Genomic DNA, 22,206 nt, shown 5'->3' on the forward strand with positions numbered 1-22,206 from the left:
CATCCAACCAATCCTATAGGCTGAACAGCTGTGGATCCTAATCACTCCACAGAAAGCTCTGGTTTACTGCGTGCACACACACACACACACACACACACACACACACACACACACACACACACACACACACACAAACACATTCCTATATGGTGAGCAACACATGTGAAGCCCATGAGGATGTTATTTGTGACTGACTTGGTTGAGCACACGCACACACACACGCACACGCACACACACACGCACACGCACACGCACACGCACACGCACACACACACGCACACGCACACGCACACGCACACACACACACACACACACACACACACACACACACACACACACAGACACACAGACACACACACACACAGACACACAGACACACACAGACACAGACACATTCCTATATGGTGAGCAACACATGTGAAGCCCATGAGGATGTTATTTGTGACTGACTTGGTTGAGCATAGATATTTGGAGCATTTGCCAATCCTTGTTGCTATGGCAATTGAGCACCACTGAAACCAGACTGTGTGTGTGAGAGAGTGTGTGTGTGAGAGAGAGAGAGAGAGAGAGAGGAAGTGAGAGAGGGTGCATAGAGTGCATGATTGTAAACAGATCTGTCAAAGTTAACATGCTGCAACTAACAATTACTTTTAGTATCTGTCGATCGTTTTCTTGATAAATCGATAATCAATGTCGATATTTGTTTGGTCTGTAAAATGTCAGAAAATGGTGAAAAATGTTGGTGTTTTTGTTTTACCCACAAACCAAAAAAAGATATCCAGATTACTTTTGTAGAGGAGCAAAGAAACAAGAAAAAGTCACATTTGAGAAGCCGAAAGCAGAAAATTTGGATTTTTCTTCCTACAAAACGACTCGAAACTATTCGCTGATTATCAAAATAGTCATCAATTCATTTAATAGTTGATAATCAATCGATTAATTGATTGTTACACCTCTACTAGATGTAATACCACTTAGCCATTATATTCATATTACTACATTACACCAATAGTAGATGTGGTATTTGGTAAAAAAAATAGCCTGCTACTTGTTTTTTTTTCCCAGTCTTACCTGTTCAGTAGTTTAATCAACAACAATGCATCATATTCTAGAACACACCTGGACAAAATGTGGCCAGAGGGCCAGATGCAACCCACTGAAAGGTTTCATGTGACCTGTAAAGTCATCATGGAAATACCAAAAATTTAATCTAGCACTCAATAACATTTTGCTTACCATTAAACCGTTATCAGACCTTTATTTTGAAAGGGGTCAGTGCTGTGTTCACTGGTAATGATAATGAACTGATTCTTTTATATTAAACTGCAACTTTATTCACTCAGTGCTGCACATTCACGTTGTTTATGTTGTTCTTCTTCTACTTTTGCTGTTACTGTCGTTGCAGCCTGCATGCAGCCTGCATGATACACTGTAAAACATCAAGTTTTGGACATTGGCAACAAAATATTATCCCACAATTCATCACACAGTAATTCAGAAAGAATGACCAGCAGTAGAAGTGCTCTATCCATTATTAGGACTTTATGTCATTTGTGTCTGGCTCATTGCAGCCTGACCGCTGTTCTTATTTTTGCTAAAGCTGCAACTAATGATTAGTTTTGCTTTTGATAACTTGATTAGTTGTTTGGTCTATAAAATGTCAGAAAATCATCTCATGTTTGCATTATCTGAAAAGTTATGGTATGTTATTTTAGAGAAAATGTTTCTATAAAGATATATATCGCAGAGCTGCAACGATTAAATTAATTGCAAACTATTTTGATAATCAATTAATCATTGAATAAGTACAAAAGTCTCTTATTCGAGCTTATATTTTCCGATTTCCTACAGTAAACTGAAAATCTTTGGGTTGTGGACAAAACAGGACATTTAGGACGCTGTCTTGGGCCTTGAGGAACGCTCATCAATGTTTTTCACCATTTTCTGACATTTTACAGACCAAACAACTTATTGATTAATCAAGAAAACAATCAACAGATTAGCCAACAATGAAAATAATGGTTAGTCGCAGCCCTACTGTACATTAGAGCCTGTGCTTTCTTGTACTGTGAGTCGTGCAAAAAACTGAAATCAAGTGAGCTGAACTGAAGGAGTTAGGTTCTTAGGCAGCAGGGGGAGAGGCTGAGACACTGACAAAAAAAAAAAAAAAGACAAAAGCTTAACTTCCAACCCCCTGACACTCCAGTGAACAATCCCAGTGTGTCACAAAGCGAGAGAAAAGAGAGGAGGGAGTTATATAATGACCCTGGATGCAGGGTTCAGCTCGTATGGGGGGAGGGGGACCGGAGGAGTGGTCGCATTGCATCCAGTTCCTGCTGTCAGATTGAATTTGTTGCAAGGCAGGGTCCACCACAACTCATACAATGCGGAACCGAGCACAATACCAGCACCACACACGCACGCACACACACCCATTTTCCTGATTAGTGTGAGAGCTGGCCGCACTGATTCATGGGCTAGTCCTGTCTGCCTCACTCACTCTAGCACATTTTTCTCTGTGAAGGCATCCCGCTGCAAGCCAAGCCCATTGGAAAAAAAAAAAAAAAAAAGTGCCTATGTTTGAGTGAGAAAGCTGAGATTGACGGATAGACTAGCAGGAGGAAGGAGGAGGAGGGGGCTGATGCAGAAAGCCTCTACTGTATAAATCTGCGCGATGTTCTCAAAACTCACTTCTGCTCTTCCTCTGAAGGGGACAAGGCACACAATCCTCCCATTGTTTAGGAAAACCCCCTTTTCTGTGCACTCAATTAGCGCCCCCTTCACCATACCAGCACCATGAGCAGGAAAACACACCCCATTTGTTCTCAGTCACTCCATCCGCAAGCTGCCATAGCAACCCTCACAGCGAGGTTGGTCACATCAATGGGAAGCAATCCCTTCGCTCATCTAACAGCCCGCGTCTCTGATAATTCCCCAGGCACCAGACGACGGCATTTCCCCAGAGCCCGTGTGGAGGTGAAGCCCTTCAGGCAGCATCTGTTCACTCACCGTGTCGGTGACACCTACTGTAACGCACGAGACTCTCAAATCACCACGACAGCAGCGACAGCTCATCATCAGTGGGTTTTAATACTAGCCCTTCTCACATCTTACAAAGTACTTGATGTTTTCATGCAATTTTGGTAACAAAAAGTACAATCACAGAAAATGTATTGTTTGTTATTTCCCAGCAGCCTGGGAGGACATTTGCCATTCAAGAAATGAATGAAGTGTTGGAAATGGAATGTCATTTCGATGTGAGGTGTTAATTTTTGCATTACACATAGTGTCAATTTGCATAACAAATAAATTTGTACATGTAGAGAGAATTACAGTATTAGAAAAGGCACATTTCATAACACCCTGCAGATGCGGCACATCTACAATGAAATTCACATTTCCTTGGTAATTATTTGTGAGTGTTTTTTTTAATAATGCAATTTGTAAATCTGTCATCAGAAGTTCATCAAGTAAAACACTTGAGTCAAAACACGATCATATGACATCAGCACGACTCCCCCACATGGGACAATTCAACAATAATAAACACAAACTAACAACTGAAATAAAGACTAGACAACATGGATTGACAAGGAATAACAGTCAGTACATTTTGACATTAGTTCTAATTGTGTTTGAAGTCAGTTTTCATATTTATATCCCTGATCAACAGTGCATGCAGGTGCTAATCTGCATTTGTTTGAGCCACAGGCGTGTCACAATATCAGTATCAACTCAAAAATCCATCAAAATGAGTTTTTAGTTGAATTTTTTTCAATTTTAGTAACTGAAATCAAAATGGAAATCAGTGACTCCCCCGGTATTGCACTAACACACGTCCAAAGAACCCTGATACCATGTAGACCTTTTAAAGAAGAAACTGAAAATGTAAATGACGGTTGTCAGGAAATAAAAGCAATTATCTGTTTATCTTTAGAATAAACTCAAGAGTCTAACAATAAGTTAGCGGTCAGTGCTGAAAAAAAATGTTTAAATCGAAAAACTGAATCAAATTGTGACATTTCTCATTCAAATTTTCCTTTGACTTTGTTTTACTAAAATTAGACCAAAAAAAAAAAAAAATCAATATATCACCTTGTTACAGTATTCAAACACATCAAAATACATTGAAATGTAAACCTGTATTGTGATACAGGCCCACTGGCCGTTGTATCACTCTTGATATCATGTAGCTTAACAGTTGTTAGAACATAAAACCGACGTTCTGTTGATCTTTATGAATCAAGACTCAATAGTCTGTCAGTGGCATAGTTTTTATGCCATTGTTTAAGGTGAAAAATTGAACTGTCAACTTGAAATCAAAAGTCAAATTGAATCCTGTTCTCGGAGAATCGAGACACCCCCAGTGAGCTCACGTTAAAATTTATAACAGTTGTCACATAAACATATAAAACTTCTGCAAACATTATTTTCTAATTCATCATCAGTAGAGGCCTTTCTGACAAAACTTAAATCCAGCAGGATCACCATGTACAGAGCAAAACATACAATCAGTTTTTGTTCCAGTCTCATTTAAACATCATCACCTTTAATAATTGGATTTAATCTGAAGATAAATTTAAGTGCCGTGTGCAGCTATTAATGAAGCCGCTCCAGATTTCCAAAAGCCAACACGTGTGACTGGACATCTTCTCCGAGGGGAACAAACATCGTCTTGACATGTTAAAAGTTAAAATACTGTTAACTCAAGAAAAAGAGAATTACTGGCAAAAATCTTCAAATGCTGCTCCTCAATCGGAGCTCTTTAACTGTTGAGCCGTCATGAACAGAAGAGTCAATACTAGCTCTTTGTCTTTTTTTTTTTTTTTTTAAATCTGTGGCTCCTTATTAACATGTGGCATGTGGTTGCTATGGCGAGTTCATAAATTTAAAAGCTGTTAATGTGGTCATTAGCGCCCCCGTGTGGGAAAACATAAACATACTACACCACCTGGATAAAATACTGTAATAAGAAAAGGCACCGGTGCTTTGAGATGTGGAATGAATAAAGGATTGATTTGATAAAGCTGCTACAGGATGAAGAAATCAAGAAAAAGGTGTATTCAAGGCTGTACTGGTGGTGAAGGTGGCCTGGACTGGACCTGTGCTGAACCGTTCCAACAGACGTAGCTGATGGCTGCTACATCTTAAAACTGTCATTTTGTTTATTTAAAAAAAAAAAAAAAAAAGGACCGTCTCTTTTCACATATACCCACAACTCATGCCCCCATCTTCAAATTAGATCCCTGTGTGTGCATCCAGTGTCAAGGCTTGCTGTACCAATTCATGGAGCGTCGGAGAGCTCTCTCCCAGCTCTGCAGGACGGGGACGTACTCCCTGCTCGGGCCGGAAGCGCCCTCCTTGTATGTTCCTCGGGGCAAGAACGCCTCGTCTGTGCTCTGCAGCTTCTTCAGCTCCTCTCTGGTCCTCCAGAAGCCTGCAGTGACAGCAACATTAACACAAACCCTTTAAAAATGATCCTTGAATAATACTGGAACACTGCTAATAAATGTCTGGATGTGGTTCATCCCCTGACATTATCAGCTACTGATCCACTAAGAACTGCTGTTTCTCAAACATGTGATTCACATTATTATTCAGCCCTCAGCACCACCTGCCTTCAGCCTGTTATAAAACAAGAACAAATCCATCTTCAGTGTTTGATTTGATTAAGCACTGACTAATGTATAACAATCTAATTACATAATGTGAATAATTAAATGGAAATCGGGTTACATAACAAACAGCAGCATTTCACTGTGCTTCTTCTGCCAGAGCCGAGAATAAAAATAGGACTTTTGATCAGAACTTTATCAAATGCAGCTCCGTGTCATGACCGAGTGCTGTAATATTTTTAGAGGGAAAACAAAGAGCCCCGGTGAAAATGAAAAGTAACGTTGAAGTGACTGTGTCCAACTGTTTGACGGAGCCGCTTCTCATTTCATCTCCACATTACAAAGTTTGTGCTGAGCAGCCTCTTTAAGACACAGCTTCACACAGCAGGCTGTTAGAACTGCAAACTGAAAAGTTCAGTATTGGAAAAGGCGTCTGAGTGATGGAGCAGACAGAGCGGCAGCACTGTTAGGGATGTGCGCCCGTGGATGTGTTGGTTTTAAACTCAGGTGCGGTCAGGTGCATCGTTGGCGTATGTTACGTGCCACAGTGTCTGTGTGTTGCTGAGCTCTCCTGTGCCCGGGTTCCGGCCCTCCTCCCCCTGCAGCCGCAGTGATTGGCAGCAGCTGCAGTCAGTCAGCAGTCAGGGCCGGGAGACTGCAGCCAGACAGGGGCAGTGGGCCATTCGGCAGACACAGATCTGCAAGTCCAGTTCTGCAGAGGCAGGCTAGACTGCTTGCGGTGTTTTGCTAGCTTCCTGCAGGTGGGAGTAATACGGTGAAGCGTCTGCCCAGTGACAGAGACGCTGTGTGCATTTACACACAGCAGCTGTAACTTCATGTCAACTTAATGTAAAGTAATGTTCTGTGTTCTTTTACACATCCAAGACGTCTCAGTTACAAGGTTCATGCAGTGAAATTGTTGGAGTAAATCAGCTCTATAAATCGTGATTTTCATCAGAGCTATCTCAAAAAATTCTTGTTTCCTCTGGAGCATTTTTCTCTGTCCTGTCAACTTTATAACTACAGTTTTTAGTTTGATATCAAATATTACTGATATTTGTTGCAGTGACATTACTGCACATGTTGAAATGTTTAAAATGACTGAAAGCAGCCTTTCTAATCATTAAACCCTCTTTCAAATTGTGTTGAGCAGCACAATCTGTCCAGGTGATTTCTTCATTCTGTGCTGTATTGATGTCAGTGTTTTCTTTAAAGATTTTCTTCAGTGATTAAAGAAGCTGCTCTCAGTTGTCTTAAATGTTTCCATGCATGCACTAATGACACTTAATGAAGTTAGACTGCTGTGCCTCATGCTTAAATGTGCACATGGTCTTTTAACGTCAGATGCTTCACCTTATTTCACCCACCTGAACCTGTCAACTATTTATCATAATGTTAAGGGTAAGTGCAAATGGGCCATTTCAGCATCTGTTTGCTTCTAAAACTTGCTTAATCCGTCATTTAGATAGTAATGCACCAGAGGCACCTGACTGTTAAAGGGAATGGAAGATGACACTCTGATTAGTTTAAATCAGGTTATGCCAAAAACACACCCATAATAAATAGAGACTAAATACAACCTCTTTGCACCTTGCTCCTTACTTCATGCACAGATAACATGCTGCTTAAATTCCAAAGTGGGGCTGGAGGCCCTAAATCTACTTGCGCCATGCACTTTAGTCCGTGTACTACAGATCATCTAAATAAGAAGCAAAAGCGTGATTTTGTATCCTGACTTTTTGATCATACAACCTCACTATTTTTAAACATTTGAGCACTGATTCCCACTGAAAGAGTGCAGCTAACCACCGGAGGCTGGTAACGAGTTGGGGAAACAAAATCAAAAACGTTAAGTTTGTGCAGAAATAGTTTATCTTAATGGATTATATTGATACCAAGTTAACAAGACCCGACACCTTCTACTTCGTCTTTGTAGAGTAATGTGTCTTTGTGGACAGTGGGTAATGTCATATTTCTTGAAGGGAGTTTGGTTTGATATTAACACAGTGAGCTTCAGAGAATTCGAACTGCTAACAAGTATATTTTTTTTTAATGTTTTCACATCACTGCAGAAAAACTAGGTCACCGCTAAAGTATGAGAAGGTTGTCTGATGTTGACTGCGGTTAGTTGTTGGTTTGATCAGGCTAATAATCAGCTGTATTCAGTTTCTGAAGGCTGCATGCAGGAAATGGTTGCCCATTGTGTACGTTTATCTGTTTCTCACGCCTGAAAGTAGAGAACAGAATGAAACAATATTTGCATAGATAATAGTGCGATATAAACTGCGCTTTATAGTTAAAGAACAGGTTTATTGATCATTATTGAGGGCTCTATGCAGGAAATGGCATTTTCAATGTTAATTAAATGAAAAAAATCCTGTCATTCTAATCCATGAGTACTGGTATAAAATTACTCCTGTACAAATACAGATGTTTCATATTTTAAAAATCCTGCAGCAAAATGTACATGTTTGCATGTGTGTGTCTGCATACCGATCCCAAGTCCAGCGACAAAAGCAGCCCCTAAACTCGACATTTCATGGTGCTGAGGTCTGGATACTTTTCTGCCAAACAGGTCTGCAGTGAGCTGCATGACGAAGTCATTGGAGGAAACACCGCCGTCCGCCCTGAGACACACAGAGAGAAATATAGAGCACTCAATTACGCAGCAACTCACTTTACCGTAACAGTATCAGAGAAACATACACCCATAATGCATTGGCAATAAAACCTGGACTGCATTAGTAGAGGCAGGGTACACAAGAGTCCACTCTGTTATGCCTAGTTTGTTGGCTAAAATCCAACTCCTCCAATCAGATATTGCACCGTAAGCTGGAATGTCAGAGGGCTGCGGAATGACTACGAAAGTTAAACGCCGCCAGCATGTTGTCTTCTTCACATGTGCAGCAAGCAGGGCGTGGATTTTCCACATTTTTACTCCTTTTTCCCAGCAGCTGTCCCAGACTAAAGTTCTTTTTTTTTCATTCTAAAAAATGCTGTTTATGAAATCTTTCCTAAATACAAATACAACAGACTGCACACAAAGCCGTAATTATGACAAAATAACCTTGAATAAAACTGCATTTTAGCATTTTTTACTGTGTTAAATTTTTGTGAGACTTTATATACAGAGCCAAATGTCACATACATCACTCTGCTTACCAACATGCAACATGGTTAGAAAATATCACTCATTATAAACATACATCTGCATATGAACACTGAACTATCATCAGGATATAATGGATGGGTTCTGAGGCTGAGAAAATAGATTCAGCTGGTCTCCTGCTGTTAGGTTGATGAATACACCTTCTCTGACCTAAAAATAATACAAATACGCAACTGAATGTAACCCTGCTTATTTATCACAAAGTTACTACGAATGTAAACATCTTTAATGAGTGACATTACATTTCTACATCACATGATGTCAACTCAAATGTTACAAAGACATCTTGTGGGACAAGAAAGTATTCAGAGTTGAGTCATATGTTTAGTTATAAATGGTCCCAGCTGCACGTTGAAACAAACACACCTACATGAGCGACTGATTGTTGTGATTTCTTCATGCTTGTAGACATTTTTAGGTCAGAGGCTCTTATTTTGAATACAAACTTTTCATTCAGAGACCCTCGGCCTCGGCCTGGCTGGCCTGCCTGCACTATTATGATTGTAAATGCACTGTTCATGTGTTTTCTGCGTGATGTTAGAGTAAAAGTGGCTGCTGTCACAGTTATTATTTAGACTGGTAATCTCATGGAAGGTATGCAGAGCACATGTGATGTATGGATGCCTTTAGTTAATGCTGGTTAGTAATAACTCAGGCATGTAAATCTGTTCTTTCTGTTTTATTTCAGAAACGGAGTGTTCGTGCACTCCTGTGCAGCTCCATGTAAGTTTTTTCATTCTGCCAGTAAAGAGATTAAATCAGTCTGATGACTGTGTGGGCAAAATCCCAACTCACCAATTTAAAGGGTCATTCCACAACAGACCACGATTGACTGAACGACAGTGTTCATTTACATTCGCTGTCAGACTGTTGATATGTTTATTAACTTTTAATATTTTTCGAGTGAGAAAGTAGCCATTTAGATTTCAAAAATGTGGCCAGTTTATCCACATAACGCTTATTTGGAAATTTGCTCCATCATTTTTCCAATGACAAGTTTCTCTACTGTCCCAGAATTGTCCCAGACACCATATACAGGAATACAGTGGGACATCCTTGATTCTGAGGGCTGACGGCGAGCTTACATTACTACGTGATGAAAAACGTACCTGATTTTAGTGATGGGAATACGAGTTTCTCTCAGCATCGTGTCATACAGCTGCTTGTTTCTGCAAAGAATAAGAAGAGAACAAGGATTAGTTAGTATAAATAAGAGTGAATGATGAGGACGTTTAAACAGAAAGGACGTCTTCGAAATGAATCTCACCTGAAGGCCAGAGACTCCAGAATGGCTCGGACCAGGTGACTTTTAGTGGTGGTAGGTTTGAGTCCCATGAGGGAAGCACAGGCTTTGGGATCGTTCAGGGGAGCCTTCGGATAAACGTGGTACAAAAACAGACGTGTCAGTGAGTGAAAAACAGACCCGATATTAAAGTGAAACTCGACAGCCTCTAGTTCATGATCATACAACCATTTTAAAAGTGACTTTGTGATCACATCATTGCAAAAAAACTATAAACATCTAGGACAAACACTTACAAATGCCAGTTCACAATGGAGGGCAGAAGAAAAAAAAGAGACACATCACCATGTTACAGAGAGACACACAGGTAAAACAAAAACAACAACAACAAAAAGATAAATCAATGCCTGTAGTGGTTAAAAATCCAACTATGTGGTGCCGCCAATAAATAAAAGCAAATACATTGTGTAAATACATTGTTGGAATAACCTGAATTGTTATTTACTGAGTGTGCACTGGGTCTATCTAGGGCTTAGGTATATAGGCAATAAGTCACTGTTGTTGTCAGATTTTTTAACAGCTGTGGAGCCAAAAGTCTGTTTGTCAAACTGAAAGTTGTACGTTTGGTTGGACACTTGTTACTGGACTTTGTTCATGTTTACGCGTGATGGAAACAACAGAAAGACTGTTATTCTGCGACCGAAGAACAGCCTACAGATTCTGCACTGAACACAACACGCTGCAAATGGTCAGCATCAAGATAAAGGTTGTCTTGATGGTAACCCTAGATGTGCAAAATTCTTGAAAGATTCGTACACATCTGTTTCTTAATATTTTAAAGCAGCTTGCAGGTGGAGAAGTTTGCTTTCAGGGCTCAGAAAGTTTTTCTTGCATGACCCCTTCAGAAGCTGATAAAGGAAGAAACTGACAAAAAAAAAATGATTCAAGTTGAATTTTTGAGAAATGCAGCATCAGGAAACTCTTGTTTGTTTATTTGCACAACGTAAATCATATTCATTCAGCTCTGTTTCACTCAGTATTTCTCCTCTGGTCATTCTGGTGGCAGTTTCTGCTGAATAAAGCACAAAATGAAATCTTGTCTGTCTTGTAAGTTTAATTCAGCATCTGCTGGTGGACTCTACACAGTCGAATGAATGAGCTGAGCAAATGAGGACAGAACACAGGAGATATCTGTGTTTTATACACAAGTTACACATTATCTTGAACTGGTGCAAAAACAGCAACTCAGCACACAACAGGTAATAAAGGACATCTTATCTTGTCTTGTCTTGTCCTGTTTGCCTGCTATTTGCAGAGGCATAAATTCTATTTGAGCGAAAGTAACAAATTAAGGGAGAATATACGGGATTCTGGGAATTTCTGTTTACACCGTCCACCCTCACTTCAGTGGCTCTACATCCCCAAGAGGGGCCCCGTCACCCAGTTTGGGAATCACTGCCTTACGTCAACACTGACTTGTTATTTCATCCCAAACTGTTATCTTCTCCTGGGTAAAAGCCAATACTTTATCAATACGCCTGTTCATAAACACACACACGCTTAAACATGGGTGAGGCGATACTTCAATCTGCTCTGTCTGCAGTCTCTCATCCATCCGCTATGTTTAACACGAGCTCAGCTAACAAACAGCAGCTAACTGTAGGTTGTCTAAACATTTTGCCTGGTTTGCCATGTATCTTAAAATGTTTCAAATTGTTGTAAACTCGCTCTCTGGCTGAGACAAAGCAGCCCGTCTTCTACCAGCTGTACCTGCAGGCAGCGAGGGAGGAGGACAGAGGACAGGATGAAGGACTGAGACTGACTGATGTCTGAGCTCTTCGTTCTTTGTAAACTTCACTCAGTATTGTGATGACAGGAACATAATGTATTTTTCTGAGTATACAGAGCAACCATCTCCTTTACTTTACATGATTTAATTAACTGACAATTTAGATTTGTTACCAGACAGATATTATTGAGTTTATACGGTGACTTTGCTGTTGTTAACATGACTCTTGCTGCTCTACAACATTTTAAATATAAAGTGTCAAACACTCTCATTAGAATACATCCAATCAGCACGTTAGTTAAATGGAATACATACATCTAATTATAGCCCTAAAGATGGGTCAGTCATACTATAAAGCATATTAACTTACACATTCCCACAGTCAGTGATTTTTTGCCAGCTGACCTTCCTGCCTTCGCCAGCTGCAGCTGTGTTGCTTTTACCCAGGATTATGTGTTAAACTTCTTTGTATTTGTCAGATTCTTTGTATATGTATTATTATTGTTTGCTCTTCAGCTGTAAAATATGCCACTCTGCTGCCAGTAGACTTGTCCATGTTTGTGATTGGTCAAATGTTGAAAACACTGTCTCTTTTAATGTGAACGCGCTCATGGCTGGGTTGTGAAACCCAGGGTTGACTTACAGTACCAAGTTGATAACCACCGTCGAGTGACCGCTTAGCGTGATCGCGGTTGTAAAAAACAGGCTTAGTGCAGGCAGATAACAAAAAAGATATCCTAGGTGTGTTGAAGTGACAGGCTGAGCGCTGATGCATTCTCTGACAGACACACGCTGACGTGCACGCTGTACCTGCAGGCCACTGAAGGACGGGACGAAACACACTCCGTCTGAGTCACTGACGCTGTAGGCCATGGCACTGGTCTCCTGGACGTCAGAGAAGAGATCTGCAGCAAAAAGCACACACAAGTTTCACACACTACCTCTAAATCTGTCAGTTAAGAAGATTATCTCTTAACAAAGATAACTTTCAATGATTCTAGCTGATTCTATTTACGATATACCCTTAATGCTCTTTTACATTTTCACATTTATAAAATCTTAAAGGGACAGTTCAGATTATTTGAGGTGAGGCTGTATCACACACTAAAAAATTTTAATTGTGTGGCTCTTCTAGACTTTCCAAAAGTTATCGGATCAATATTTACTGTGTGGCCTACAGTAGATGCCGGTTGGCATGCCCTCACTGCTCCCAGAGAGTGGCACCAACACAGGATGTACTGCTATGGACAGGGTCAGCAAAAAAACGGTATTGTAGCCACTCAAAAAAACGTCCATCTAAAAATAAATAAATAAACAAATCAGTATCATTTTAAGTGTGTGTTGCATTTAGAATATTTTCACCACTTTACTTTGCTGTCAAACAGCGTTTTCTAATGAGAAACTGACATATAAGGAAATTATTGCTCTCTATAAACCAACCAAACTCCATAGATGAAATCAGTAATTTTACGTTGTGGAACACAAGAGTGACTGTTCTACCGCTGCAGCAATTGGTGATTTGTTTGTGTTATTGTGTGACTACAGTGAATCCCAACTGTCCTTTTAAAACCCCAAAGGCACACAATAACACAAACAAACTAACAGACCAAGGCAGCAGTGGACCAGCAACTCCTGTGTTGTGCAAAGTAAAAATGACTGATTTTGTCTATGGAGTTTGGTTGGTTTGGAGAGAGCGATATAATAAATACATCATGCAACCCCACTTCCAATAATCCAAACTATTCCCTTAACCATTTATTTCTTGTGAATAAGATGAAAAAGAAGTGATCACCAGAGCTATTCTGAGCTACTCATCACTCACCGAGCTCCTGTGCCCATTTGATGGCGGTGCCTGTGTCTGCTGCATTGCCCTCTGCCAGATACACCACCTCTGAGCCGATCTTCCACCCGACCAAAGGATACAGACCTGCAGAGGACAAACGATGGGCTGTAATGTGCCTGAATGGATCACAGAGTAATCTTATAAAGTAACAGTATTATACTTTACCTGCTACGGACGTATGTGGTTTGCCCCCCGTGTTGATGTCCATGAAGGTGCCCGTTCCCATGGTGATCTTGACATCACCAACGTCAAAGCAGCACTCTCCAAACATGGCTGCCTGCTGGTCCGCCATCTACGGCAGAGGGACAGAGGAAGTCATTCGTATGTTATGAAAACAAAAACCTTAAACAGGTTTGGTCTCATCTGAGCTGGAAATTTCCAATAAGGGACAATCTATATTTGACAAAGAAGAAAACCCTGTGTCACTTTAAGCTTCAGTGCTGCATCATTCAAAGCAGGGTATCTTACTTTGTACTCTCAAGCTCGGGCCACACGTTCTTTGCTGCTGATTAACTGAACACGTCTGCTTAATTTCCTTTTTACAACATAATGGCAGTGATCAAACTTGGACACGCTCACAGGGCTGCGATTAATGTTTTTAATCCTCCTAATCGCACAGATAACAGAGTGTGTGACCCCCCCCACAGACTTTGAAAACTCACCACTGACATGATGGGAATGGGCACGCCGAAGATGGACGGGTCTGTGCAGCCGAAGTCGTGGCTGAAGCGTCATGAGGGAGAAACGAAAGACCAGAGACAATTCATCATCTCACACTCTAAAGACCAACTGCAGGCCACCAGAAACTGGGCATGACAGCTAAACAATATCTATGCTAAGACACATTACAGTGACATAGGGCTGCAATTAATTATTATTTAATAGCTGGAAATAGGGAATAATCAATCAGCTCAAATATGGAGTTCTGCAGGGTTCAGTTCAGTTCAGTTCTTGGGCTCTTTCTGTTTTCCATTTCTATGCTGCCAAACACAATATCAGTTACCATTTCTATGCTGAGCACACACAATTATATCTCTCCTTTGACACTAATGACACCAATCAATGAAGCTGCCTTCTCATGGGCTTTGCAGACACACAATAACTGGATGGTATCAAATTTCCTACAGTTAATTTTGACCAGCATGTCAGTGTTGTTGTTCAATCATGCTTTTTCTGACTCAGGGAAAAAGAAAATCAGGGCATGTTTATTTTCTAAGTACTTAGAGGTAGTAATTCAGGTGTGGAGTACTGCGACGCACTCTTCTTTTCCCTCGAATAAACATACCTCAGCTGATCCAAAATGCTGCAGCCAGACTCATAACCAGGTCCGACCAGGAGAGAAAGCATTACACAGATTTAAATTTCACTTCATTGGCTCCCAGTCCCGTCTCAGAACAGATTTTAAATTTTTAATAATCCCTTTTTAAGGCTCGTAGTGGGTTAGCTGCAGAATATATAGCTGACCTCCTGACCCCCTATGAACCAAAGTGTAACCCGAGATCCTGTGGTGGCTCGTTCCTGGACGAGCACTTTGCTGTTTGGGAACTGCCAGAGGAAATCAGGGGAACTAAAACTTTGTCTTCTTTCAAGTCACTTTTAAAAACTCACTGTTTTAGACTGACTTTTTACTGTTTCTACTGCTGTTTTACTGATTTCACTGTGTTTAATTATCTTTAATTATAACTGGTTAATTGCTCCTATTGGCCTTTTCTGTAACTGTAAAGTGCTTTGTAATCTGTTTTTAAAGTTCTACATAAATATAGCTATTATTATTAATTTTCTGATTTTTTTGATTATATTGTTTTGGTGTGAGTTGCAGAGTTTTTAGAGATATTGGCTGTAGAAAGGTCTGCCTTATCTTGAATATAATGGGAGTAGAAGGGACTCGACTGAAAAACTGAAACTGAAAAACAACTCAGAAACTTGCACCAAAACTATCTAGATGGATAAATACCACAACAGGTAAGAGGAAAAATATGCTTTTGAATTTGGGTTGAAGTGTCCTTTTAAGACTGGTGTTTCATGTAATGTAACTGGATTTATATTCACTCAAGCAACGGTTTGTGCTTTTTTTTTTTTTTTTTGTTTGTGAGTGACCCTTTGATACGAAGCAATATGTGCATATAGCGTTGTGAGCAGTTCAACTAGAGAATGATTTAGTTTTCGAGACCTGAAGAGGTAAAAATGTTTAAGTGATATAGAAAAAAAATGAATGACTAGAGATCAGTTCAAAAAACAAAATTTGGTGTAGCAGAATTTTGTCTTCTTATTTACAAACTAGTAATCATCTTGCAATGTATTACTATTATTTGTTATTAATTTGTATTACTTCTGACGTCAGTGTCACACGTAAAAGAAAACATTAAAGGACCAGTGTGTAGGATTTAGTGGCATCTAGCAGCGAGCTTGTGGATTGCAACCAGCTAAATGTTGCTCGCCTCACCCTCCCCTTCCAAGCATGTAGGAGAAATTATAGTGGCCGTGAAACTCGCAAAAGGCTGTATCTAGAGCCAGTGTTTGGTTTGTCCATTCCGGGCTTCTGTACAATCATGCCAACTCAACGCTGCAGCTTCTGTGGAAGAGGAACTGAGCCTTCTGAAGAATTATTCATGAATATCATATTCCATTTGTGCCATACTCTGCCAATAGATCACTCTTCATCTTAAACACTGGACCTTAAAAAGACATTTTCTGGCTAAGATTCAAATGTTGCTTAGAATCAAAGGAAATGGGTGACTCACCCTGTATCTTCTACTTTGGGAAAAATGGAGAGAGGCAGGGACATAAGAGAGCAGAGAACCTGACTCCAACACATCTGGGACAAAAAGTCACATGTCAGTAATATAAAAAAAAACAAAAAAAAAACAGACAAAAACAGTAAATAAACACATTGTATACCAGACCTGGTAGGTGTCAAAAATTCCTGTTGTACTGGCATTAGAGTAGTCTGTGGCATGGATTTGTCCTAAAACAGATTCAGTCAAAAGAATGAATGCATCAACAAATTCATTTCCAGAAAGTAAAAAAAACCCAAACTGTATGAGCTGCTGCTCATTTCCTAGACCCCTCCTCTCCCACGGGAGTTAGCTAAAACATTTCTGATGAATTTCAGCCAATCAGTGATGCAACAGGATTGGGAATAGAGCGCATTCAGTCTGGGTCTTACAATCCTGTTAGACAAGGTACGAAATGCAATCCACTGAACAAATTACATAGCAGTGCGTGGTAATCAAAAGAGGGCGTTCACATGAGCTTCACATGCCAAACACACCTTTTGTTAGTTTGAACAGGAGCCAGGTGTCTATTGTTCCAAAGCAGCAGTTGCCCTCAGCTACTGCTTGACGGACCTGGAAGAGGAAAGAACTATAATGAAGCTGAGAAGAGAGTGTCGTGCCAATCATACAGCCGCTCCCAGTTTGCTTTTGTTTTTCTTTTTCATTCAATTAACCCTTTAACCCTTGTAATATTTTTTATGTTTTTTTCCATCTACTTTTTTCAGTTTAGAACCAATTCTGATACCTTTCTGCTGATACCGAGACCCTCACACAAATGAAGGAGGAGGTTAAACGTCAGTATCAGCACCTGATCTTGATTTTGGATCTGATCTGTCCCAAATCTTTATTTTCCTTCCAAATATAACACTACACACCATGTTTGTATTAAAAAGTGTGTGTAATTATCTGGTGCAAACACAAATCATGGTCATGTATATCTCTGTAAGTCAAAGGTGTATGTAGCTATTTATTTTAATTATATGTATTTTTTAAATCACTCTTTCATACCTACTTATTCTGACTCTTGAGCTGCTGTAACAGGTAAATTTCAAAAGTGTGGGATCAATTGTTTCTCTCATCTTATCTTCATAGAGAAAATAACTGGTAGAAAATAATTAGTTATTAGTCGCAGCCCCGGTGAAAGTAAACTGCACAACTTCTGGTATCAGATGAGACAACTGATTTTAGTTTTTCAGTGGTCGCCATTTCTGGATTTGTTGTTTCATAAAGTTAAATTAAATTTAATTTAATCACTGTAAAAATGCTGTTTTGGCATTTCGAACTACTGCAACTGCATTCAAACTGTGTTTCCGACCAGTAAACACATACCAGTGGTCAATGTATATCACAGCTGCTCTCAGTTTGAGCTCCTATCAGTTAACTCGCTTAAAGATCAGCTTACACACACACACACACACACACACACACACACACACACACACACACACACACACACACACACACACCTGCTTGTAGTGTGTGAGGACCCAGACGAGGCGTAAGGTGGCGTGTTGAGTGGAGAAGACGATAAGACTCACTGCAAGTGAGCGTTTCTGCCTGGTCAGGAAGTAGACCAACTTCATCACGCCATGGATCACCTAAAGTCACCGTAAAAACAATCAAGGTCAGTCTGTGTGAGGGGACATCACATCCAGCACTGATCCTGAGGTCGCTAAATAATTCAGAAATATTTCATCCCGTCATCTCAGTAAAAGTGCACAAAAGGTCGAGATGGAAAGCAGTTAAAGCCTCACTTTCATTGTGCAGGATCTGTTCCAGGACTTCACCAGGTCTGCAGCCCTCTGATCCTGCCAGCTGATGAAGTTATGGAAAGGAACCCCAGTTCTCCTGTTCGAGTGAAAGGCAGGAGGAGAAACAAACCTGATGGAACTGAACTGTATGAAGGCAGGTTTAACAGTCCTTCTACAGTGGTTCTCTTCACGTTTGCTTACAAGTGTTACAGACTTTTTGGATCCAAGGAAAAGTAATTTGATTAATAATAGTACTGACTGTACCTGTCCCATGTTGTGAAGGTGCTTCGTTGAGTCGAGATGCCGAGGGCCTCTATCTGACTCATCTGCACTCCTGCATCTGTATCACATGAAAGTGGTTATAATGAGACATATGATGTGAGTCACACAAATTATTTTTAATCTCTTATTAAAGCACTTTGGTCAACATTTGTTGTATCTGATTATGCCAACATGACATAAGGATTACTGTACACTTTAATTTTCAATAACTTTCTTTAAAGAGCTACAGCAGACTTTCAATGGTGACATAATCACTTCAGTATAGCTAGCTGTTCAATCTGCATCCAAGAGTATTTTTTCTACATCAGGACACAAAAGTGTTTCAAATATAAACAGCCTTCAATTTAAACAACAGCACAGGATACACCCTTGAACGTAAACAGAGTTAAATCAACACATTTCTGACAGACTGACACGCATATTAAGGTTGTTTTTTATTTCAATGCTGCTTACTGGATTGCAGAAGTACAGAAGCCTGACAGACAGGAACCGGCACATCAATCTAAATTTATCAAACTTTTGTTTGCGCACCATCATACAGTCTTAATAACTCTCTAACACCAAAATGTCCACTTATTTCAGTTACAAATTAAATTTTTACCGATTTTATTCCCACCATCTGAACGCACTGTCCTGTTTTTCACAAGTGTCACGCAACATTTTAGATAAATAATCATCTGTAATGTGGATATAATAACTAAGTGTGTAAAGGCAAAAAAAGAGAGCAGCTAGAACAGTTTGGTAAGTCCAGGAAATTTCATCACTTCATTGTAATGCAGCCTATAAAGCCACAAGACAGCCCTTATGCCATATCACAATATAATGATGTCCAAAATCTAAGACAATATCTAGTCTCATATTACAGTATTGATATGATATATATATATTTATCGTCCAGCCCTGGTGTATAGACATTTATACATGCATATACTGTAGATAATCAATCATCCACTCCATGTACATCCATTCAATATGTATTACCTTTGAGACTCCACAAAAGACAGAACTTTGACAGGGAAGTACAGACAAAACAAAACAGTAAATACAGGACAGCTGACCATGAAGCATGAGAGCAAAACATCATTCATCGGCTGGTGTTGTATTGGCTCTTTGAAGAAAAGTGGAAATTTTAACATGAGTTGCGGAATAAACAATGTTTCATCAGATATGCATGTGACGAGCGTCGCTCCGATTCATGCGTGAAATGAGTCATATCCAGCCTAATGTGTTGCTGTGGTTGAGAAAAGATACAGTAACTGATGCATCTGTACCTTGTACTGCTCCCTTGACCACAGTGATAAACCCTGTCCATAGTGCGTCTGGGTCCATCTCCACATATCCCACCTCTGGATACAAGAGAACAACCTGGACAAAATATTACCAGAGGAAGAAACGTAAAGACCAGCCCTGAACTTATTGATCAAGTTTGTGTATTTGTTGCATTTAGAGAGTGAGTCTGGGCAACATTTTGCACATTTCTGCACAAAACTATACAATTATTTTATTTTAATAATGATCATATTGTATATTTGAGGCGCAACAATTAATCAATTAATCCATGTGTCGCCTGTTGCCACCTATTATGATAATCAATTCGGTTTCAGTCATTTTTCAAGCACAAATGTCAAAGCTTTGCTGGTTCAAGGCTGGTAAATGTAATACATGTAAGGATTTCTTGCTTTTCTTTGTCATTTCTGAGAAGAATCTTTGGCTTTTGGACTGTTGATTGGACAAAAAAAATATTCAAAGATGTCACTTTGGATGCTGGGAATCTTTTGCCATTTCGAGGACTAAACAATGAATTCTGAAAATAACAGACAGATTAATCGCTAAAGAAAATAATCATTAGTCGCAGCCATATTGTACTTATTTCAATCTTTTCAGAAATGTTATTGTCAGTTTTCTATTCTCTATTTATGCTTCTTGACATGACTTGGCTTCTGTTTTTTTGTTCGTAACTTAAGATTACTTTCATTATCAATTAATCTGCTGATCATTTTCTCAAAGAACTGATTAGTTGTTTGATAGTTTGGTCAATAAAAGGTCAGAAAATGGTAATAAATATATATATATGTTGATTACTGTTTTCCAAACAGAGCTGCAACAATTGCAATCAATTAGTTGTCAACTATTAAATTAATCGTCATCTATTTTAATAATCAATTAATCGTTTTGAGTCTTTTGTTTTGGGGAAAAAAGTCAAAATGCTCTGATTCCAATTTCTTATAAATAAGAATATTTTCTGGTTTCTTTTCTCCTCTATGGCAGTGAACTGAATATCTTTGGTTTGTGGACAAAACAAGACATTTGAGGACATCGTCTTCGGCTTTGGGAAACACTGATCGATCCCTTTTTCACCATCTTCTGACATTTTATGAAGAAAAGAACTACTTGATTAGACAAGAAAATAATCAACAATGAAAATAATCATTAATTGCAGTCTTATTTTCAAATGTCTTGTTTTGTCCCAAAGATATTCAGTTTACTATGAGAGAGGAGTAAAGAAACACAAACAGAGAATAAATTTAAGAAGCTGAAATGAGAGAATTTGCACATTTTGTCTTAAGAAAATGACTCAAACGGATGAATTGATTATCAAAATAACTACAGGTTGATTTATTAGTAGACATCTGATCGATTAATTGACTATTCTAACCAATACCCTGAGGCAAATTCTTTATGTGTGAAGATCTACTTGGCAACAAACTTGATTCTGATTCTGGTTCAAGTGGATGGTGAACTTAAGATATATAAACCAAAATCACATCCAGAAGGAGATAAATACCTTGGCAATGCATGATCCTCGTATGTTTGCCTCCTTGTCATAGACGTGACACCTGATTGAGGTTGTGCCAACGTCCACCGACAAAATAAAGTTTTCCTTCTTGAAACCGTTTCTTTGAGTCCCCATAGTAGAAAAGTTGGTCCCAAGTGTTGCTCAAATCAGTCCCACGTTCTCCATGGTCAGCTCATATTGGTGTTGTTTACAGCCCGGATGGATGGTGTGACCCGATAATACCTTATCAGCGCCGGGTGAGCTGTCGAGTTGAGGCTGTAACTCGACCTTCGGACCGTGGATCCAGTTCCAGCTCTACCTGTTCGAGTCAAGACAGTTTAAAATTACAATACGACGGTTTGGTCCTAATGCCGAAGGAAAATATACATCACGTGAAAAACACGAGGCTCAGTGATTCAGCGAGTCAAAGTAATCCCCAGATTACATAAATTAGTTTCTAAACTCTTGAGTCTGGTGGAGAACTCAACACATTGCTCAAGTAGGTGTTAACCAACTCAAGAGTTAAGCTAATTGGCTACTTGGCTAGCTGACAGAAAATTGAATTTGAGCGGTTAGTCGCTTCGAAAAACAGCGCAAAATATGATTTTTCTCTCTAAATGTTATTTCCTGTTACACTATATTTACCCAGTGTAGGTTCAGGGCAGTGAGGTCCACACACTAAATGTATATGGGTGTTGAGATACTGAAAGTTGTTATCGTTGAATCGCATTCCGTTTAGAAACTTTGTGGGCATCCGTAGTACATCCGCGCACGCGCAATGCGTAGTTTCGGAAACAGTCGCGGTCGTACTTAGAAGGGAACTCCACATCCGCCAAAAGTCTCGCGAGGGTGAACATTTAAAGCCAAACAGTTAACCTTTTCCTAACAATAACCAAGAGTATATGCATCCGCAAATCTATCCAGATAGTAACTATGTCGTTTTGATACATAATTAACTCACACA

The 22,206-nt window shown here is 39.6% G+C and overlaps 1 protein-coding gene across 1 annotated transcript; it reads right to left on the reverse strand.

Moving 5' to 3' along the window:
- Positions 1-5,174: 5,174 nt before the first annotated feature.
- gk5 (glycerol kinase 5) lies at positions 5,175-22,024 on the reverse strand. The gene is made up of 17 exons (XM_084731459.1): positions 21,888-22,024; positions 21,252-21,561; positions 19,738-19,831; positions 18,449-18,524; positions 18,188-18,281; positions 17,900-18,031; positions 16,931-17,006; positions 16,563-16,624; positions 16,401-16,474; positions 14,322-14,382; positions 13,825-13,951; positions 13,639-13,743; positions 12,627-12,721; positions 10,052-10,155; positions 9,894-9,953; positions 8,109-8,242; positions 5,175-5,437 (listed from the first exon to the last, which is right to left on the reverse strand). Exons 2-17 carry the CDS (start codon positions 21,375-21,377, stop codon positions 5,265-5,267), a joined length of 1,593 nt encoding a protein of 530 aa, XP_084587585.1. The 5' UTR covers positions 21,378-21,561; positions 21,888-22,024; the 3' UTR covers positions 5,175-5,264.
- Positions 22,025-22,206: the final 182 nt, after the last annotated feature.

Source organism: Lutjanus erythropterus, chromosome 12, assembly GCF_056507025.1.
Source record: "Lutjanus erythropterus isolate fLutEry1 chromosome 12, fLutEry1.hap2, whole genome shotgun sequence".
Lineage (NCBI taxonomy): Eukaryota > Metazoa > Chordata > Actinopteri > Lutjaniformes > Lutjanidae > Lutjanus > Lutjanus erythropterus.